Raw genomic sequence first — 15504 nt, 5'->3', positions numbered from 1 at the left:
CCCTTTGCAGCAACAACTGCAATCAAGCGTTTGCGATAACTGGCAATGAGTCTTTCACATCGCTGTGGAGGAATTTTGGCCCACTCTTTGCGGAATTGTTTTAATTCAGCCACATTGGAGGGTTTGAGCATGAATGGATTGTTTAAGGTCATGCCACAGCATATCAATTGGATTTAAGTCCAGACTTTGACTTGGCCACTCCAAAACCTTAATTTTGTTTTTCTTGAGACATTCAGAGGTGGACTTGCTGCTGTGTTTGGAATCATTGTCCTGCTGCAGAACCCAAGTGCACTTGAACTTGAGGTCACAAACTGATGGCCGGACATTCTCCTTCAGGATTTTCTGATAGAGAGCAGAATTCATGGTTCCATCAATTATGGCAAGTCATCCAGGTTCTGAAGCTGCAAAGCAGCCTCAGACCATCACACTACCACCACCATGTTTGACTGTTGGTATGATGTTCTTTTTATGAAATGCTGTGTTGGTTTTACGCCAGATGTAACGGGACACACACCTTCCAAAAAGTTCAACTTTTGTCTCTTCAGTCCACAGAATATTTGCCCAAAAGTCTTGGGGATAATCAAGATATTTTTTGGCAAATGTGAGACGAGCCTTTGTGTTCTTTTTGGTCAGCAATGGCTTTTGTCTTGGAACTCTCCCTTGGATGCTGTTTTTGCCCAGTCTCTTTCTTATTGTTGAATCATGAACACTGACCTTGATTGAGGCAAGTGAGGCCTGCAGTTCTTTAGATGTTGTTCTGGGTTCTTTTATGACCTCCTGGATGAGTCGTCTTTGTGCTCTTGGAGTAATTTTGATAGGCTGGCCACTCCTGGGAAGGTTCACCACTGTTCCAAGTTTTCTCCATTTGTGGATAATGGCTCTGACCGTGGTTCGCTGGAGTCCCAAAGCCTTAGAAATGGCTTTATAACCCTTTCCAGACTGATACATGTAAACTATTTTGTTTCTCTTCTGTTTATGAATTTCTTAAGATCGCGGAATGATGTGTTGCTCTTTAAACATGCTTCACTTTGTCAGACAGGTTCTATTTAAGTGATTTCTTGATTCAACAGGTCTGGCAGTAATCAGGCCTGGGTTTGGCTCGTGAAATTTAACTCAGCTTTCTAAAATAATGTGGTTAATCACAGTTCTTTCATGATTTAATAAGAGGGAGAAATTAATTTTTCACGTAGGGCCAGGTAGGTTTGGACAGCTTTTTTCCCTTAATAAATGAAATCATTTAAAAACTGCATTTTGTATTTACTTGCATTATCTTTGTGTAATATTAAAATTAGTTTGATGATCTGAATCTTTTAAGTGTGACATAGGCAAAAAGTGTAAAAATCAGGAAGGGGGCCAACACTTTTTCACACCACTGTATATGTGTGTGTGTATATATATATATATATATATATATATATATATGTGTGTGTGTGTGTGTGTGTGTGTGTGTGTGTGTGTATACACACACGTCTGATTTGCTATCCTTGTGGGGACTCTCCATAGGCGTAATGCTTTTACTACTGTACAGACCGTATAGTCTATTGCCCTACACCAAAGCTACCCCTTACAGGAAACTTTCTGCATTTTTAGATTTTCAAAAAACTTCATTCTTTGAGATTTATTAGCTTGTTTTCCCATGGGGACCTTAATTTAGGTCCCCACCGTGACAAGAGTCCCCATGAGTCTGTGTGTATTCAGATTTAAGTCCCCACCTGAATAGAAAAACAGGTACACATATATATATATATATATATATATATATATATATATATATATATATATATATATATATATATATATATATATATATATATATATATATATATATATATATATACAGATACACACACACATACATGCAATTTTTTAAAATTGCTGCATCTCTTGCAAGCTTGTTTCCGTAAAACAAAGAAAATAAACGTAACTGCAACTGTTTATATTAAAGTTCTGGTGCTTTCTTTTTCACAATTCGAATTTTACTCAAATTTTCAGAAAATTTCTTAACTCGTAAGCGAGTTTACCTTTCACAATTCTACTTTTTCCACAAAAGATAAACTCAGAATTCTGATGAAGTCAGAATTGGGAGATACAAACAAAATTGATAAAAAAAAAAAAAAAAAAAGTGTTACAAAAATTACAATTGTGAGATGTGAACTCAGAATATCGAGGGAGAATCAAAATTGCTATATGTAAATTCAGAATTGAAAGAAAAGAGGAAAAATATTTTTTGCAATAACTCAGAATTGAGAAAATTGCAAGATATAAACTTGCAATTCTAAGGAAAAAAACTGAATTGTGAAATAGACAATTACCTTTTCAATATTTTATTCAGTCGCTAACAAGCTTCGTTAAGTAAAAATTATGCTACTCTAATAATTTTAAGCAATCAATTACATACACAGCTTAAGATTTATTGTTCAGAACATAACAGTACAAAAGTTATTTTTTTTACATCACAAATTTCATAAATGCAGTACTTCTGCAAAACTGACATTATAGAAAGTTAAAGAACAGCATCATTTTCACATGCAGCCAATAAGACCACATAAGCCAAGCGGGTCACTACAACCGTAACGACTACGGTAACAAGTTCATGAAAGGACCAAAAACAATATTCAATCCACGTAACGATTTGTCTGACAACCTCATGACAGAATATATACAAGTCCAAGAGATTTGAATCAACTGCTTGTGAACAAATCCAGAACGAATGCCTAGAACTGCTGTACGATGAGCTTTTTCTTGACGTCGTGGGAGAATTTGTTAGAGCGGAACAGGTCGCTGTCGTAAAACACAGACAGGTTGTGGATGTTAATCTGTCGGGCCTGAGAACAAAAAAGGCAGTGTTACAACAAATTCGCAAATGACACGTAACTTCAGTACTTATGGGAACTTTTCGATGTAAACATCTACCTTGTCCACCAAATCTTTTTCAGGAATCTCGATGGTGTCCTGCTGGGCTCCGTAACGGTTGCGCTGATACGCGACCTGCTCGGAAATCAGCTGCTTCAGGACGAAGAGCAACAGCTCATTGTTGTCTCGTCTGAATGCCAGATACCGTGCAAACGTCTGTAAAAAATGCAACAAATGCAAGTTCGGTTACAAATATAACTAGGATCGGACAGAATCCTTGGAGCCACTAGACTTGCACAGCTACCACAAATGGAAAATTTATGTCAAATCGATATAATCAGTTTGCTCACCTTCCGCATGCTCCTCATCACGCTGAACTTCTGCGTGTCAATGAAGCTTTCTAGCATCACACGGATAGCCATGTTCACGTCGTCCTCCAGCACGTAATCCCGCAGATGCATGCGGGCGTGTGCCTCGGCCATGCGGATCATGGACTCTATGTGACGCACGGTAATCGGGATACTTCCTGTAGCCTGCGAGACAACATACGATTACTCTGACGTTTCAGCGATAACTACGTTTTTCTGTGTGCATTTTACGAAAAATTGCAGAATGGCCTGAAAAATTTTAAAATTGTCTTTGGCTTCAAATGAGACTCTTACCATAGACTCTTTTCGAAGGTCGCTGTAAATTCGGGCGACCTTATCTTGGTCCATCTGATTGAGTTTCGGTCGCACGCGCTCTTTGGCGTACATGATGTACTTCCTGAGCAGCTCCTGAGGGATGGGCGGGACGTCGAAGGTGTTTGGCAGCACCACCTCCTCTAGACCGGCCATGCCCCCTTCTTTGTTGCTTGGATGATGTTTGATGTGGCTGCCCACCACGAAGCGAGCCAGCATTTCATCCTAAACCGAAGAGAATTATCAGTAAAGCAATTGTCAAAGCTTGGACAGTCACTGTTTAAGGGTACACAGAGACGACTACAGTATTGTTTTCAAAAACTTGAACTTTGACACTGGTTTCAAAACTTTTCAGGTCCCCAAAACACCGCTATCATGTAAATGAATGGCCAAAAAGCATAAAACTTTGTACATTTTTAATTGAAAACTGTAAACACCCCTAAGATGTCAACAGACTCACCTGCACAGGATCAATGGTGTCTCTTACAATGCACAGAACGTCAAATCGAGATATGATGGGCTCCGTCAGGTCCACGTTTTCAGAGAACGTGAGAGATGGGTCGTAACGCCCACCTTTTAAATAGAAAGAAAACTTTAAGAAAAATGATTGCTGCCAAAAAACACTGCTACAACTTTCAGTCCGGCAGAAAGTAATTAAGAACCTGACTGCATTTTAGATTAACATGCAACTCTTGAAGTGCCGATGGCAAAATTGAAGTTATGACCCTCATTTAGACTTTCATTAAAACGCTCCCAGAACGCACCTATAGGATTGGCGGCAGCAATGACAGTGCAGCGAGCCTGCAGTGATGTGACGATTCCAGCTTTAGAAATGGAGATGCTCTGCTGCTCCATGGCTTCATGGATGCTGGTCCTGTCCTGATCGTTCATCTAAATTACGAAGAAGAATAAAAATAAAATAAAAATAAAAACACACTTAAGTTCACTTAAGTATTCAACTGAAAATTGCTCTAAATTGGTCCAAAAAATTGTGAAAGTACATCAAAAACTTTTTAAAGCTACAGACTGGTCCCAATTTTAACATTCACTCACCTTATCAAACTCGTCAATGAGGCAGACTCCTCGGTCCGCCAGCACCAAAGCTCCCGCCTCCAGCGTCCACTCTCGACTCACAGGATGACGTTGCACATAAGCCGTCAGACCCACGGCGGAAGCGCCCTGACCTGTAGTGAAGACCGCGCGACTCGCAATCTTCTCGATGTACTTTAGGAACTGGGACTTGGCTGTGCCTGGATCTCCACATAGGAGAACGTTAATATCACCACGCACCTTGTGCTTGCCGCCTGTTGAGGGAGCCAGAAGACAATTGAGCAACTTTGACTCTGAAAGACTTTGAAGGACGTGAAAATTAGTAGCTGTGAAAAGAACACAAGCAGGATACCTGGATTCTTGGCTTCGCCGCCAAACAGAGCAAGCGCCAGACCACGTTTGATGTCCTCGTGCCCATAAATGGAAGGACCAATACTTGCAAAAATCTGTAGGAGGGAAGTTAAGCTTAATCTTGAGAAACTCTGATTATAACCTAAAGTTAAAGCTCAAACTGTTCTATGCAATCATTACTCACCCGCTCTCCGATGCGCTCGTCTTTGGACAGAGCCACAATGGCTTTGATGTCTTCATCGGTGAGCTCTGCCACGGCCACACCCTCATCCTTACGGGCAATGTGATTGGCCAGGATTACAGTAGCGAAGACAGGGAATCCATTAGCCATGTTGAGAGAGCCGTCGTAGTTGTTGTGGTAGATTCCTGTGAGCTCCTGCAAAAATAAACCATTTTGAGGGTGTACTTTATTTAAATACAGTATTATTAGCAATGTTATATAGTGGAAAAATAAATAAATACACATTTGAAACATTTTATTTGAATATTACAACTCGAATTCTGGAATTGTTGGGATGTTTTTTAAATGAATAAAATTAAAAAATTTAAATTAAATTAAAGACTTTCAAAACACGAGCCAATATTTTATTCACAATAAAGAACATGAATGTTTAAACTGAGAAATTTTACACATTCACTAAATGAGCTCATTTCAAATTTGATGCCTGCTACAGGTCTCAAAAAAGTTGGCACGGGGGCAAAAGGCTGAAAAAGCAAGAACTTTTGAAAAGATTCAGCTGGGAGAACATCTAGAAACTAATTAAGTTAACTGACATCAGGTCTGTAACATGATTAGCTATAAAAGGGATGTCTTAGAGGTAGGGCTGCACGATATATTGCATGCGATTGTCATGCGCATCTAGTCAGTAAAGCCGGTACCGTAGTTCACTGACAAGCTACGCAATATCACGTTCAACATCGCAGGCAATTCATCTGCGATTCTGAGCGCGAATTGCGTAGTTTGTCAGTGAACTACGGCTCTGTGTATTAAATGCCGCTCCATTTGAAAACAGGTGATGGAGATTTAGCGCTAATCACGGAACAGGCTTTACTGATGAGATGCGCATGACAATCGCATGCAATATATTGTGCAGCCCTACTTAGAGGGGCAGAGTCTCTCAGAAGTTAAGATGGGCAGAGGCTCTCCAATCTGTGAAAGTGTGTAAATAGATTGTGTAGTACTTTAAAAACAACATTCCTCAACGTCAAATTTGTAAAGTCTTTGCAAATCTCATCATCTACAGTGCATAACATCAAAAGTTTCAGAGAAATCTCTGTGCGTAAGGGACAAGGCCGAAGACCTTTGTTGGATGCCCATGGTCTTCGGGCCCTCAGATGACACTGCATCACTCATTGCCATGATTCTGTCATTTGACATCACTAAATGGGCCCAGGAATACTTCCAGAAACCACTGTCGGTAAACAATCTGCTGTGCCATCTGCAGATGCCAACTAAAGCTCTATCATGCAGAAAGGAAGCCATGTGAACATGGTCAGAAGCGCCGCCGTGTCCTGTGGGCCAAGGTTAATTTAAAATGGACTGTTTCAAAGTGGAAAAGTGTTCTATGGTCAGACGAGTCCAAATTTGACATTCTTGTTGGAAATCATGGACGCCATGTCCCCCAAGCTCAAGAGAAGGGAGACCTTCCAGCGTGTCATCAGCATTCAGTTCAAAAGCCAGCATCTCTGATGGTATGGGGGTGCATAAGTGCATACAGTATGGGCAGCTTGCATGTTTTGGAAGGCACTATGAATACTGAAAGGTATATAAAGGTTTTAGAGCAACATATGCTCCCCTCCAGACAACGTCTATTTTAGGGAAGGCCTTGTGTATTTCAGCAAGACAATGCAAAACCACATACTGCAGCTATTACAACAGCATGGCTTCGTAGTAGAAGACTGAATGTGCTGAATTGCCTGCCTGCAGTCCAGATCTTTCACCTATAGAGAACATTTGGCCCATCATTAAACAAAAAATATGTCAAAGATGACCACAAACTCTTCAGCAGCTGGAAACCTATATCAGGCAAGAATGGGACCAAATTACAACACCAAAAGTCCAGAAACTCATAACCTCGATGCCCAGACGTCTTCAAACTGTTTTGAAAAGAAGAGGAGATGTTACACCATGGTAAACATGCCCCCGTCCCAACTATTTTGAGTCCTGTAGCAGGCATCAAATTTGAAATGAGCTCATTTTGTGCATAAAACTGTAAAATTTCTCAGTTTAAACATTTATTATGTTATCTATGTTCTATTGTGAATAAAATATTGGCTCATGTGATTTGAAAGTCTTTTAATTTTCATTTTATTCAAATTTAAAAAAAGTCCCAACATTTCCGGAATTCGGGTTGTATTTTATGTAATTTATATAAATATCCTAAGTTGCTTGTTGAGGCAGATTCCTGTGAGTTCCTAATAATATTCAAGTATTATTTGCAATATCAGGCATGTGATCAGCTAGAGACAAAAAAGGAGGAAAATCTGATCACGCCCACAAGCCATGCCCCCAGCACTTGTTATATATATTTTAGCACATCAAATGGTATATCTTATATTGTAATAATACATACTATTATCCTGTAAAAATAAATAAAAAGCAGCATTTAATAATCACGCTAACAATATAATACAATAAAGTACTATAATTTATTATAGTAAAGTATATAGAATTGTTATTATTGAAGTACCAGCCAAAAGTTTGGAAACATTACAATTAATGATTTTTAAATAAATATCTTCTGCTCATCAAGGCTGACTTTATTTGATCAAAATAAAGTAAAAAAAACAAAAAAACAACAGCAATATTGTGAAATATTATTACAAATGAAAAAAAAAAAAAGGTTTCAATTTTAATATATTATAAAATGTAATGTTATTCCTGTGATGCAAAGCAGAATTTTCTTCATTACTCCAGTTTTCAGTGTCACGCCATCTTTCAGAAATCATTACAACTTATTTGACTCTCAGGAAACATTTCTGATTATTATCAAAGTTGAAAATTTTGCTGCTTCATATTTTGTGTGGAAATGGTGATACAATATTTTTTCAGAACTTTTTGATAAATATAAAGTTTGAATAGCATTTATTTGCATTTATCAGATATATTAATTAAATTTGTTAATGCATTTATTAAACAGAAATCATTTTAAATGTCTTCACTCACTTTCATGCATGATGAATAAAATGATTAATTTCGCTCTCTTTTTTAAATCTTATACAAATGTTTGAGTGGTATTATTGTTACGGTTCAGCACTGATTCTACTGGCATTTTTCGTTTTTTTTTTTAGTTTTAATTATTTGCAGGTCTAAATTTCAAGGCATATTTATTTTAATATTGCTCAGCTTTATAGAATTCATAGTCTTTTATGTTTTAAGACACAAATCGACATGTTTAATGGCTAAGGAGTTTTTGAAGTCCAAAATTAACAATGAAATTCATCCAAAGTTTCATCTGTTGTCTGGGATGAATGCAGTGCAGTTCAATCCCATTTATTAAAGGGGATTTGATAAATATTGTATTCATCAGGGTCTGTTGACTCACAATCTCATCTCCAGGTTTGCAAGTGTCCACCAAGTCGGCCAGCAGGATGGCATCTTTGGAGCGAGGCAGGCGGCCAGCCGCGACTTTGCCTGGACTCTCCTGAATGGTGATACGCTGGTAGTTCTGGTACACAGTCTGTGAAAGGCAAGAACCTTAGTTAACATCAGAAGAAAAAAAGAAACAGCTGCTATGGCAACAAATGGCAAAAATGAGATGGCAAAAGCTGGTCTCTTATGAGCACATTTACATAAGCAGATAAGCAAGGAGGCAAAGAGAATTTTCTTCAAACATGTATTAGCTTATTGAATAAGTCACATTAAAGGTTGATTAATCACCACTTTCAAAATACTGTTTGGATCAGATAAATGTATATGAATCTCTCAAAAATGGTAAAAAAACGCTCTTTAGTTTCCCTCCACCCCAAATCAGTAAAAAATAAATAATTAAATCTACCATTTTCTTTAAAGATTTTAAGATTCACCCAAATAAGTTATACTCTCAATTGCAAATCACACAGAAATATTTTCCTCACACACCTGCTCCATGTTGATCTCAAACGGACCGAGCGACTGACACTCAGGACAGGAGCCCGGCTTCACCTCCTGGTTCTGGGACTGGAAGAAGGGTCCCAAGATGAAGTTACACTTGTTACAGTTGTATTTCACCATACCGAGCTGCGGCAGAACTCCAGTGCAGCTGGTCACGACCCCGCTAGTGCGGATTAACTGGTTCAGGTGAAGTTGCCTGGAGAAAACATTAATTAGAATTATAAATAAATAATTATTAGGGCTGTCAATTTAATGCATTAACTTAGGTTATAAAAAAAACAAAAAATTACGCGATTTAAATATTTGAATGCAGTTAGTGCACTGGCCCCGCCCCCAGACCTGTACATCATCATACAGTCCATATAGCTGACAAATATGATGCAGTGAAACATCTTCATAAATGCATTTATGCCCTAATATTCAAGATATTGGTGCAAAAATGCCCCTGTATGTGTTTTTGTCTCATTTATATCAACGATATCACAGGAGCACCGAGAGTAATATCACACAAGTGCTGATTGTCCCCAATATCACAAGTTTAAATGTGGTTTTATACAACAGTTCAGTAAACAAGTTGATATTGTGTTGTATTTTAGACACAATATTGTCTGTTTTTGCTCAGTTTTGCAGAGAAAATAATTTCCTTTAAAGCCATAGCAGAATTGTCCGTCTCAGAGCAGCACAGTGGTGTTTAGTTTCTAAATGAATTCGCGTTTTGAATGAATCGAGTGAGTCAATGATTCAAAGTCCCATTCATAAAAAGAGCCGTGTACTTCATTCCTGAATGATTCAGCCGTTTGAACGAATCGAATGAAGACATTTACCGCCACCTGCAGGTAGATTTAGTTTCTTATTTAGGGTCTCATTTAATTATTATTAATAATAATAATAACAATAACAATAACAACATCATCATCATCATTAAGGGTATAGTTCACCCAAACAATTTTAATTGTCATTTACTCACCCTCATGTCGTTTCAAAACTTTTTTTGTGGAACATAAAAGGTATTTTGAAGACTGTTGCTTTGGTTACCAATGACTTTCATTGTATGAAGTAACAATACTGAGATGTTTCTCAAATGATCTTCTTTTAATATTACATAGTTTATGTTAGGCCATTGTAGCCTAAATACTTGTGTAATAGATTTTTTGTTGAATCAAATAAAATATTTCTAAAGCTACAATTTGTAATGTCTACTTGATACTTTCTCATTTGACACAAAAATTGCTTTAAATAATCTTTTGTGGGGTCCACGGTCACATTTATTTTGCGATTAATCAAAACATCATGTAATTAATTAAATTAGAAATTTTAATCGACTGTCAGCCCTAATAATATCTACCTACACTGGGGATGCCACAATACTCAATATAATATTGAACCGTTCGGTACGACCTCTATGGTTCAATACATGCTCGTGAATTGTGGTTTTTAGGTTTTGCGTTTAAATAATATCTGTGCGTTTTATTTCTCTCAGAATTGGCTGTTTGTGTTCACGTGCTGAGATGAGGAAACGCTTCCCCGCTTATATTTGAAAAAGCAACACACACCAAGCATCTTCCGTTGTATTGACATGCAATGATAAGCCTTTCAAAACCTGTTGTCCAACAAAAGAGAACATATAACTTGCTTTTACTTCACAACATCAGTCGAGAGTTTGAAATAACTCCCTTTTGTGATCTGATGTGGCTTCTTGTCACAGAATGAGGCAGAAAATAACGTTCTATAGCATACTGTAAAAAAGGCTATTTAGATTGGAAATGGCTTACAAATATACTTAATCATTATGAAAATACCCGAGAAGGCTTGAAGAACACAGATAAATCATATATTGTTGCAGGCGAGTGTTTATTGTCCTTACATACCATCATTCAAAATGTTTAAAGGTGGGGTATGTATTTTTTCAAGAAAAAAACTGAGTCGGGCCCAGTACCAAAACAAACTTGTAGCCAATCAGCAGTAAGGGGCGTGTCTACTCATGATCCGGAGGAGAGAGCGCTCAGTGCACATGACAGACATTAGCCAAGCCGAGCGATGACAGAAAGATAGAGATGGAAAAAGTCTGCACAACAAAAGAAGGCTTACACCGTGTCTACACCGGACACCGCGCCACAACAGCTAAAGTCTGTCTACATTGGACGCGACAAAGCGACCTTTGAAAATCATTTGAAATTTGTGTCAATGTGTCATAAATAGAACGCGGCAGCAGTTTACTGTCAGGGATGTGTCGCACCGCGCCGCATCCAGTGTAGCCAGCATCACTGATTATAATGAGTTCAATAGTATTTTGTCGCGCCGCTCGCGTCCGGTGTAGACACTGTGTTACGATAAGGCAAGAAGTAGGACCCGTGTAAATATCGGATCAGCTTTCCAGCGCTGGAGAGAACTCGAGGAGCAGGAAGGCGTGAGATCATTGGCTACCAGAAATCACTTACCCCACCTTTAACGTTATATCTTTTTATTCAGTACAGCTATAGCAATGCCTTTATCCATATTAGGCATTTCCTATAACGTCATCAGTGTTATTTCTATGATGTATATGTAGATTTCCTGCACGAGGGCGCCCTCTGGCATCCAGTATGAATGAAACATTATGTGTGTTTATAGTGTTCAATAATGGCCAATCCATCCTATATTGGGTAAAAAATTTGAAAAATACCGCTTTCAAAAGAAATGTTAAGCAGACATGATAATCCACGCTTTTTCCAGTTTACAGGAGTTTTTGTTTTTAATTTGTTACAAAAAAACCAAGCCATCAGAACCCGAACCGAAAACTGTGGATAAAAACCGAGTTACGTACTGAACCGTGGACTAACTGTATTGTTGCATCCCTAATATACAGAAGTATTTTTTTTTATTACTTTTTTTTTTTTTTTTTTCTGAATACACCCAAGAGAGAGATTACTGCAGTGCATTAAATGTCTAAAATGTATTAGGAAAAACAAAAGGAGTGAAGTGGAGTTGTTTGTACCTGAGCGATCGAAGTTCTTCCACCAGCGGCAGGTTACCGATGCGGACATGTATTTCATGTGCGATTCTATCGTATTTGGGGTACATGGCCATCACCACCTCTTTGGCAGCTTCATCAAAAATCTTTAGCATCTCTGCAGGAGCCTCCGGCAGAAAATATGCCAGCACATGCTCCCTGGATGCCAGTTCTTCATAGTTCACCAATAAACTCTCTTTATTTTCTGTGGAGATCACAAAACATCAACTTAAGAATCACTGAATTCAATAATACGGTGCTCCTAGACGACCATCCGCCACCCACCTTTGCACATGTCGCTGATGCGCTCTTTGAAGACGTTGTGTCCGTGCTCGTCCACATGCGTGCGTAGGAAGTTCTTGAAGCGGTGGTAGATCTCCAGTCGCGGGGCGGCCATTGAAACCCATTCTCTGACCGTGTGGCCCTTCATGTCCTCCAGATTCTCGATGCTTTCGATCATCTCTTCATCCTCACCGTCCATCGCGACGCCATCAGCTGCCCTCTCTGCAAGAACCCGCTGCCTCTTTGTGGGTCGTTTGTCATCCTCGTCTTCACTGTCTGTTCATCACAAAACCACAAACAGGTTTAGATTACAGTTTAATGGCTTTTTATTTGAGTGGCTTGTGGTATGACAATTTTTTGATGACTGAAACACCCACCGTAAAGAAGCCCGCGTCCGATGCGGCCCATACCAAGGCCCTGTTCTCTGTCGCGCCGTCTCATAGCCGCTTCTGCTTCCGCCCGAGCACCAGGAGAGAGTTCACTGAGGTCTTCATCCTCATCCAGACCCTCCACTTCATAACGGTCCAGTTCTGGGATGGCACGGTAGTCTCTGTGAAATTTACAGTAGAAATTAGGGGTGTAACGGTTTACGTGTTCACGTATTCAAACCGAAAATTTTCGGTATGGGTCTTTCGGTTCGGTACACACGTGTACCAAACAAATTGTTCCATTTTTTTCCAGGAAAATCAAAAAATAAATGCCTTTGATGCTTTTTGACATGGCCCGACATGTCGTAAAACACCTCAGTTCTAACAGCAGCGCGGAGCGCAATCACCCCTTCCTCTTTATTACTAGTTTTAACGGAAAATATACATGAATGAACAATCACCCTGCACGTAATCGCTCAATTAGTGTTTCAACCATGGAAAGACAACAGCTTGTAAAAAAAAAAAAAAGGCACATAGCATTTTATTTACCTCAGGCAAGTCATCAGTGTCTACAGCTCGTTATGTGCTAGAGAAATTAAGTCTAGTAAAGAGCATTTTGTGAAATATTAGATTATACTACATTATAATCAGTTTACCTATTAATGATTATAATTAATGTTTGTTTAAATAAATATTTTATGAAACAATTTATGACTCTGTAAATGATTATATTTCAACAACAAATAGAAATTGTATAATTTAGAAATTAATTTAAAAACAATTTACATGTTAGCATACAATTTTTTAATTTGAGTGTTGCCTATCATTGTTAAAAGTAAATTGTAACCGATTTTAAGTTTGGGCTCTGTTGTTAATTGTAACCTTATAGTAATATAAAAGGGCTCCCGATAGTTTAGAACAGAAGCTGAGGTAGATTTTTAATTATAATTAAATTTTTTATTAGAATTGAATGTTAGCTCCAATGTTTCCATCCAAAGTTGCGAATTTAACTTTGGGAATATTGCATAAGACATTTGCGAAAGCACCATTTTCTTCCCATGAATTCAAGACAACAAAACTGTCACATCCTCGGAAACCAGCACAAAGTATCGAAAATAAAAATAAAAGTTACTGCAACTGGGGGAGCCATTGTGGCTCTTGTGTTCCTACATTATAAATTACTTGAACGTAATTACATGCAACTAAGACTACTTGCAATAATAAACGCTGTCATAATATCTAATTCAGACGCCTGTTGTTTGGAAACACAATTGTGCGTTTTTTATGCAATATTCCAAACTTAGCATAAAAAAATATTTGGATGTAAACATATCTGTTCATATTTTATATCACAGAATACAAAAAACTGTTTAAGGGCACAGATATAGTTGCTATGCTATCATACACACAGCAGTTTTTGTATTGTTGGGGGGTTAAACATAGCCTGAACATGTTCTTGTCGGGTTTCATGAGGTCACTGATATAATAAATACCCTCTCTCACCTCTCCATCCCATCTCCGATCAGCTCCTCTCCGTCTCCGTCCTCCTCATTAGGAATATTGTCTCCCAGAAGCCCCTCGGACTCGTCCTCAAACGGGGGCAGGTCTCTGCCGGGGCTGGAGGTCAGGTCACCCCGCCTCGAGCCGCGACTGGGGCTGGTGGCCATGTGTAACGACTCTGATGAATCCTGTTTTGAACCCAAAAAATGTCAGTGTTGTATAAAGCAAAAAAACGTTTTGCACTAGAATTTAAAGAGAGAGACTAAAGGTCAATGTGGAAAATGCACATAATGTGTAACTAGATCAGACTGAGGTATTAATACTGAAACTAAATATCATTACTTCTGAAAAACAGACCTGTCAGTCAGCCAATATGTTCAATACTGAAGCTCTTCAATCATATAAATATCAGTTATAACTTGTATCAACTGTTGAACCACAACAAAGAAACTAGTTTTACCCACGTGGGACCTTTCAGACTCACTTAACTCTTCAACACACAATAGTCTTAAAATATTTATATTAATATATTACATACGCCAGTTTTAGTGAAGTTAAAAGCAAACATTTCCGTCATATTTATATAGTTCTTAAACTTTTTCCAAATAAGTGAAAGAATTTGACAGCTACAGTCATAACAAATATGTATACATATAATACACAAATCGAATTAAAATCACAACGTATGTGTCCATATGAACGCATATTTATTGGATAACGTTTATTATATTGAGTTTATTGTAATATCTAGATCCTTACGTTTCAACTTTACTAGACAATCTAGACAAGCCATGCACACTTCGCATAACTTCAAACACGTCTGCAAACTTAAAATACTTTAAAACACATCTGAACTACATTTAAACGATTTATTTACGTATACATAAATAATATACACCAGCACACTCACCGCCATCTTCTCACGTCCGTCCTGTGCAGCGATTCGACTGTAGACTGGTTTTTCCCGGGAAGACTGACTTTTCGCGCGAAATGCTCCACGTGATCATAAAGCGCGCGAAGCGCTATGAATATGTATTGAGGAAGCGAGTCTGAGCACTGTGATTGGTCCGGTGGCAGCCGCGTCGTTCCGAACCGAACGTTCATTGGTTTGACGCATGAAAAGGGGCGGACATGTTAAGATTGATAGAGAAAAAATAGTCAGCACTAGACCAGAGAGGTAAAGTTGGCATTTTGTCTTAAAAGTAAGCAGTTCGATCTACAGTGAAGAGTTACATAAGTGCCAAACTATGTGACCCCTCAGACTGTTCTTATTATGTTTATGTTTATAATACATTTACATTTACATTTAGCAGACGCTTTTATCCAAAGCGACTTACA

At 38.3% G+C, this 15504-nt stretch overlaps 1 protein-coding gene across 1 annotated transcript; it reads right to left on the bottom strand.

The window, feature by feature from the left end:
* Window positions 1-2395: 2395 nt before the first annotated feature.
* On the bottom strand, window positions 2396-15181 carry mcm2 (minichromosome maintenance complex component 2). Its single transcript, XM_058759685.1, has 16 exons — window positions 15077-15181; window positions 14170-14354; window positions 12676-12848; window positions 12302-12574; window positions 12002-12221; window positions 9016-9223; window positions 8480-8614; window positions 5119-5310; window positions 4936-5029; window positions 4587-4837; window positions 4298-4424; window positions 3994-4106; window positions 3516-3758; window positions 3204-3386; window positions 2914-3069; window positions 2396-2825 (listed from the first exon to the last, which is right to left on the bottom strand). The coding sequence occupies exons 1-16, from the start codon at window positions 15080-15082 to the stop codon at window positions 2715-2717; spliced, it is 2670 nt and encodes an 889-aa protein (XP_058615668.1). The 5' UTR covers window positions 15083-15181; the 3' UTR covers window positions 2396-2714.
* Between the last annotated feature and the right edge of the window lie 323 nt (window positions 15182-15504).

The sequence above is a fragment of the Onychostoma macrolepis genome, chromosome 22 (genome assembly GCF_012432095.1).
Source record: "Onychostoma macrolepis isolate SWU-2019 chromosome 22, ASM1243209v1, whole genome shotgun sequence".
NCBI classification, from domain to species: Eukaryota; Metazoa; Chordata; class Actinopteri; order Cypriniformes; family Cyprinidae; genus Onychostoma; species Onychostoma macrolepis.
Note: the sequence above shows the minus strand (reverse complement) of the source record. Positions and strands in the feature narration are given on the sequence as shown.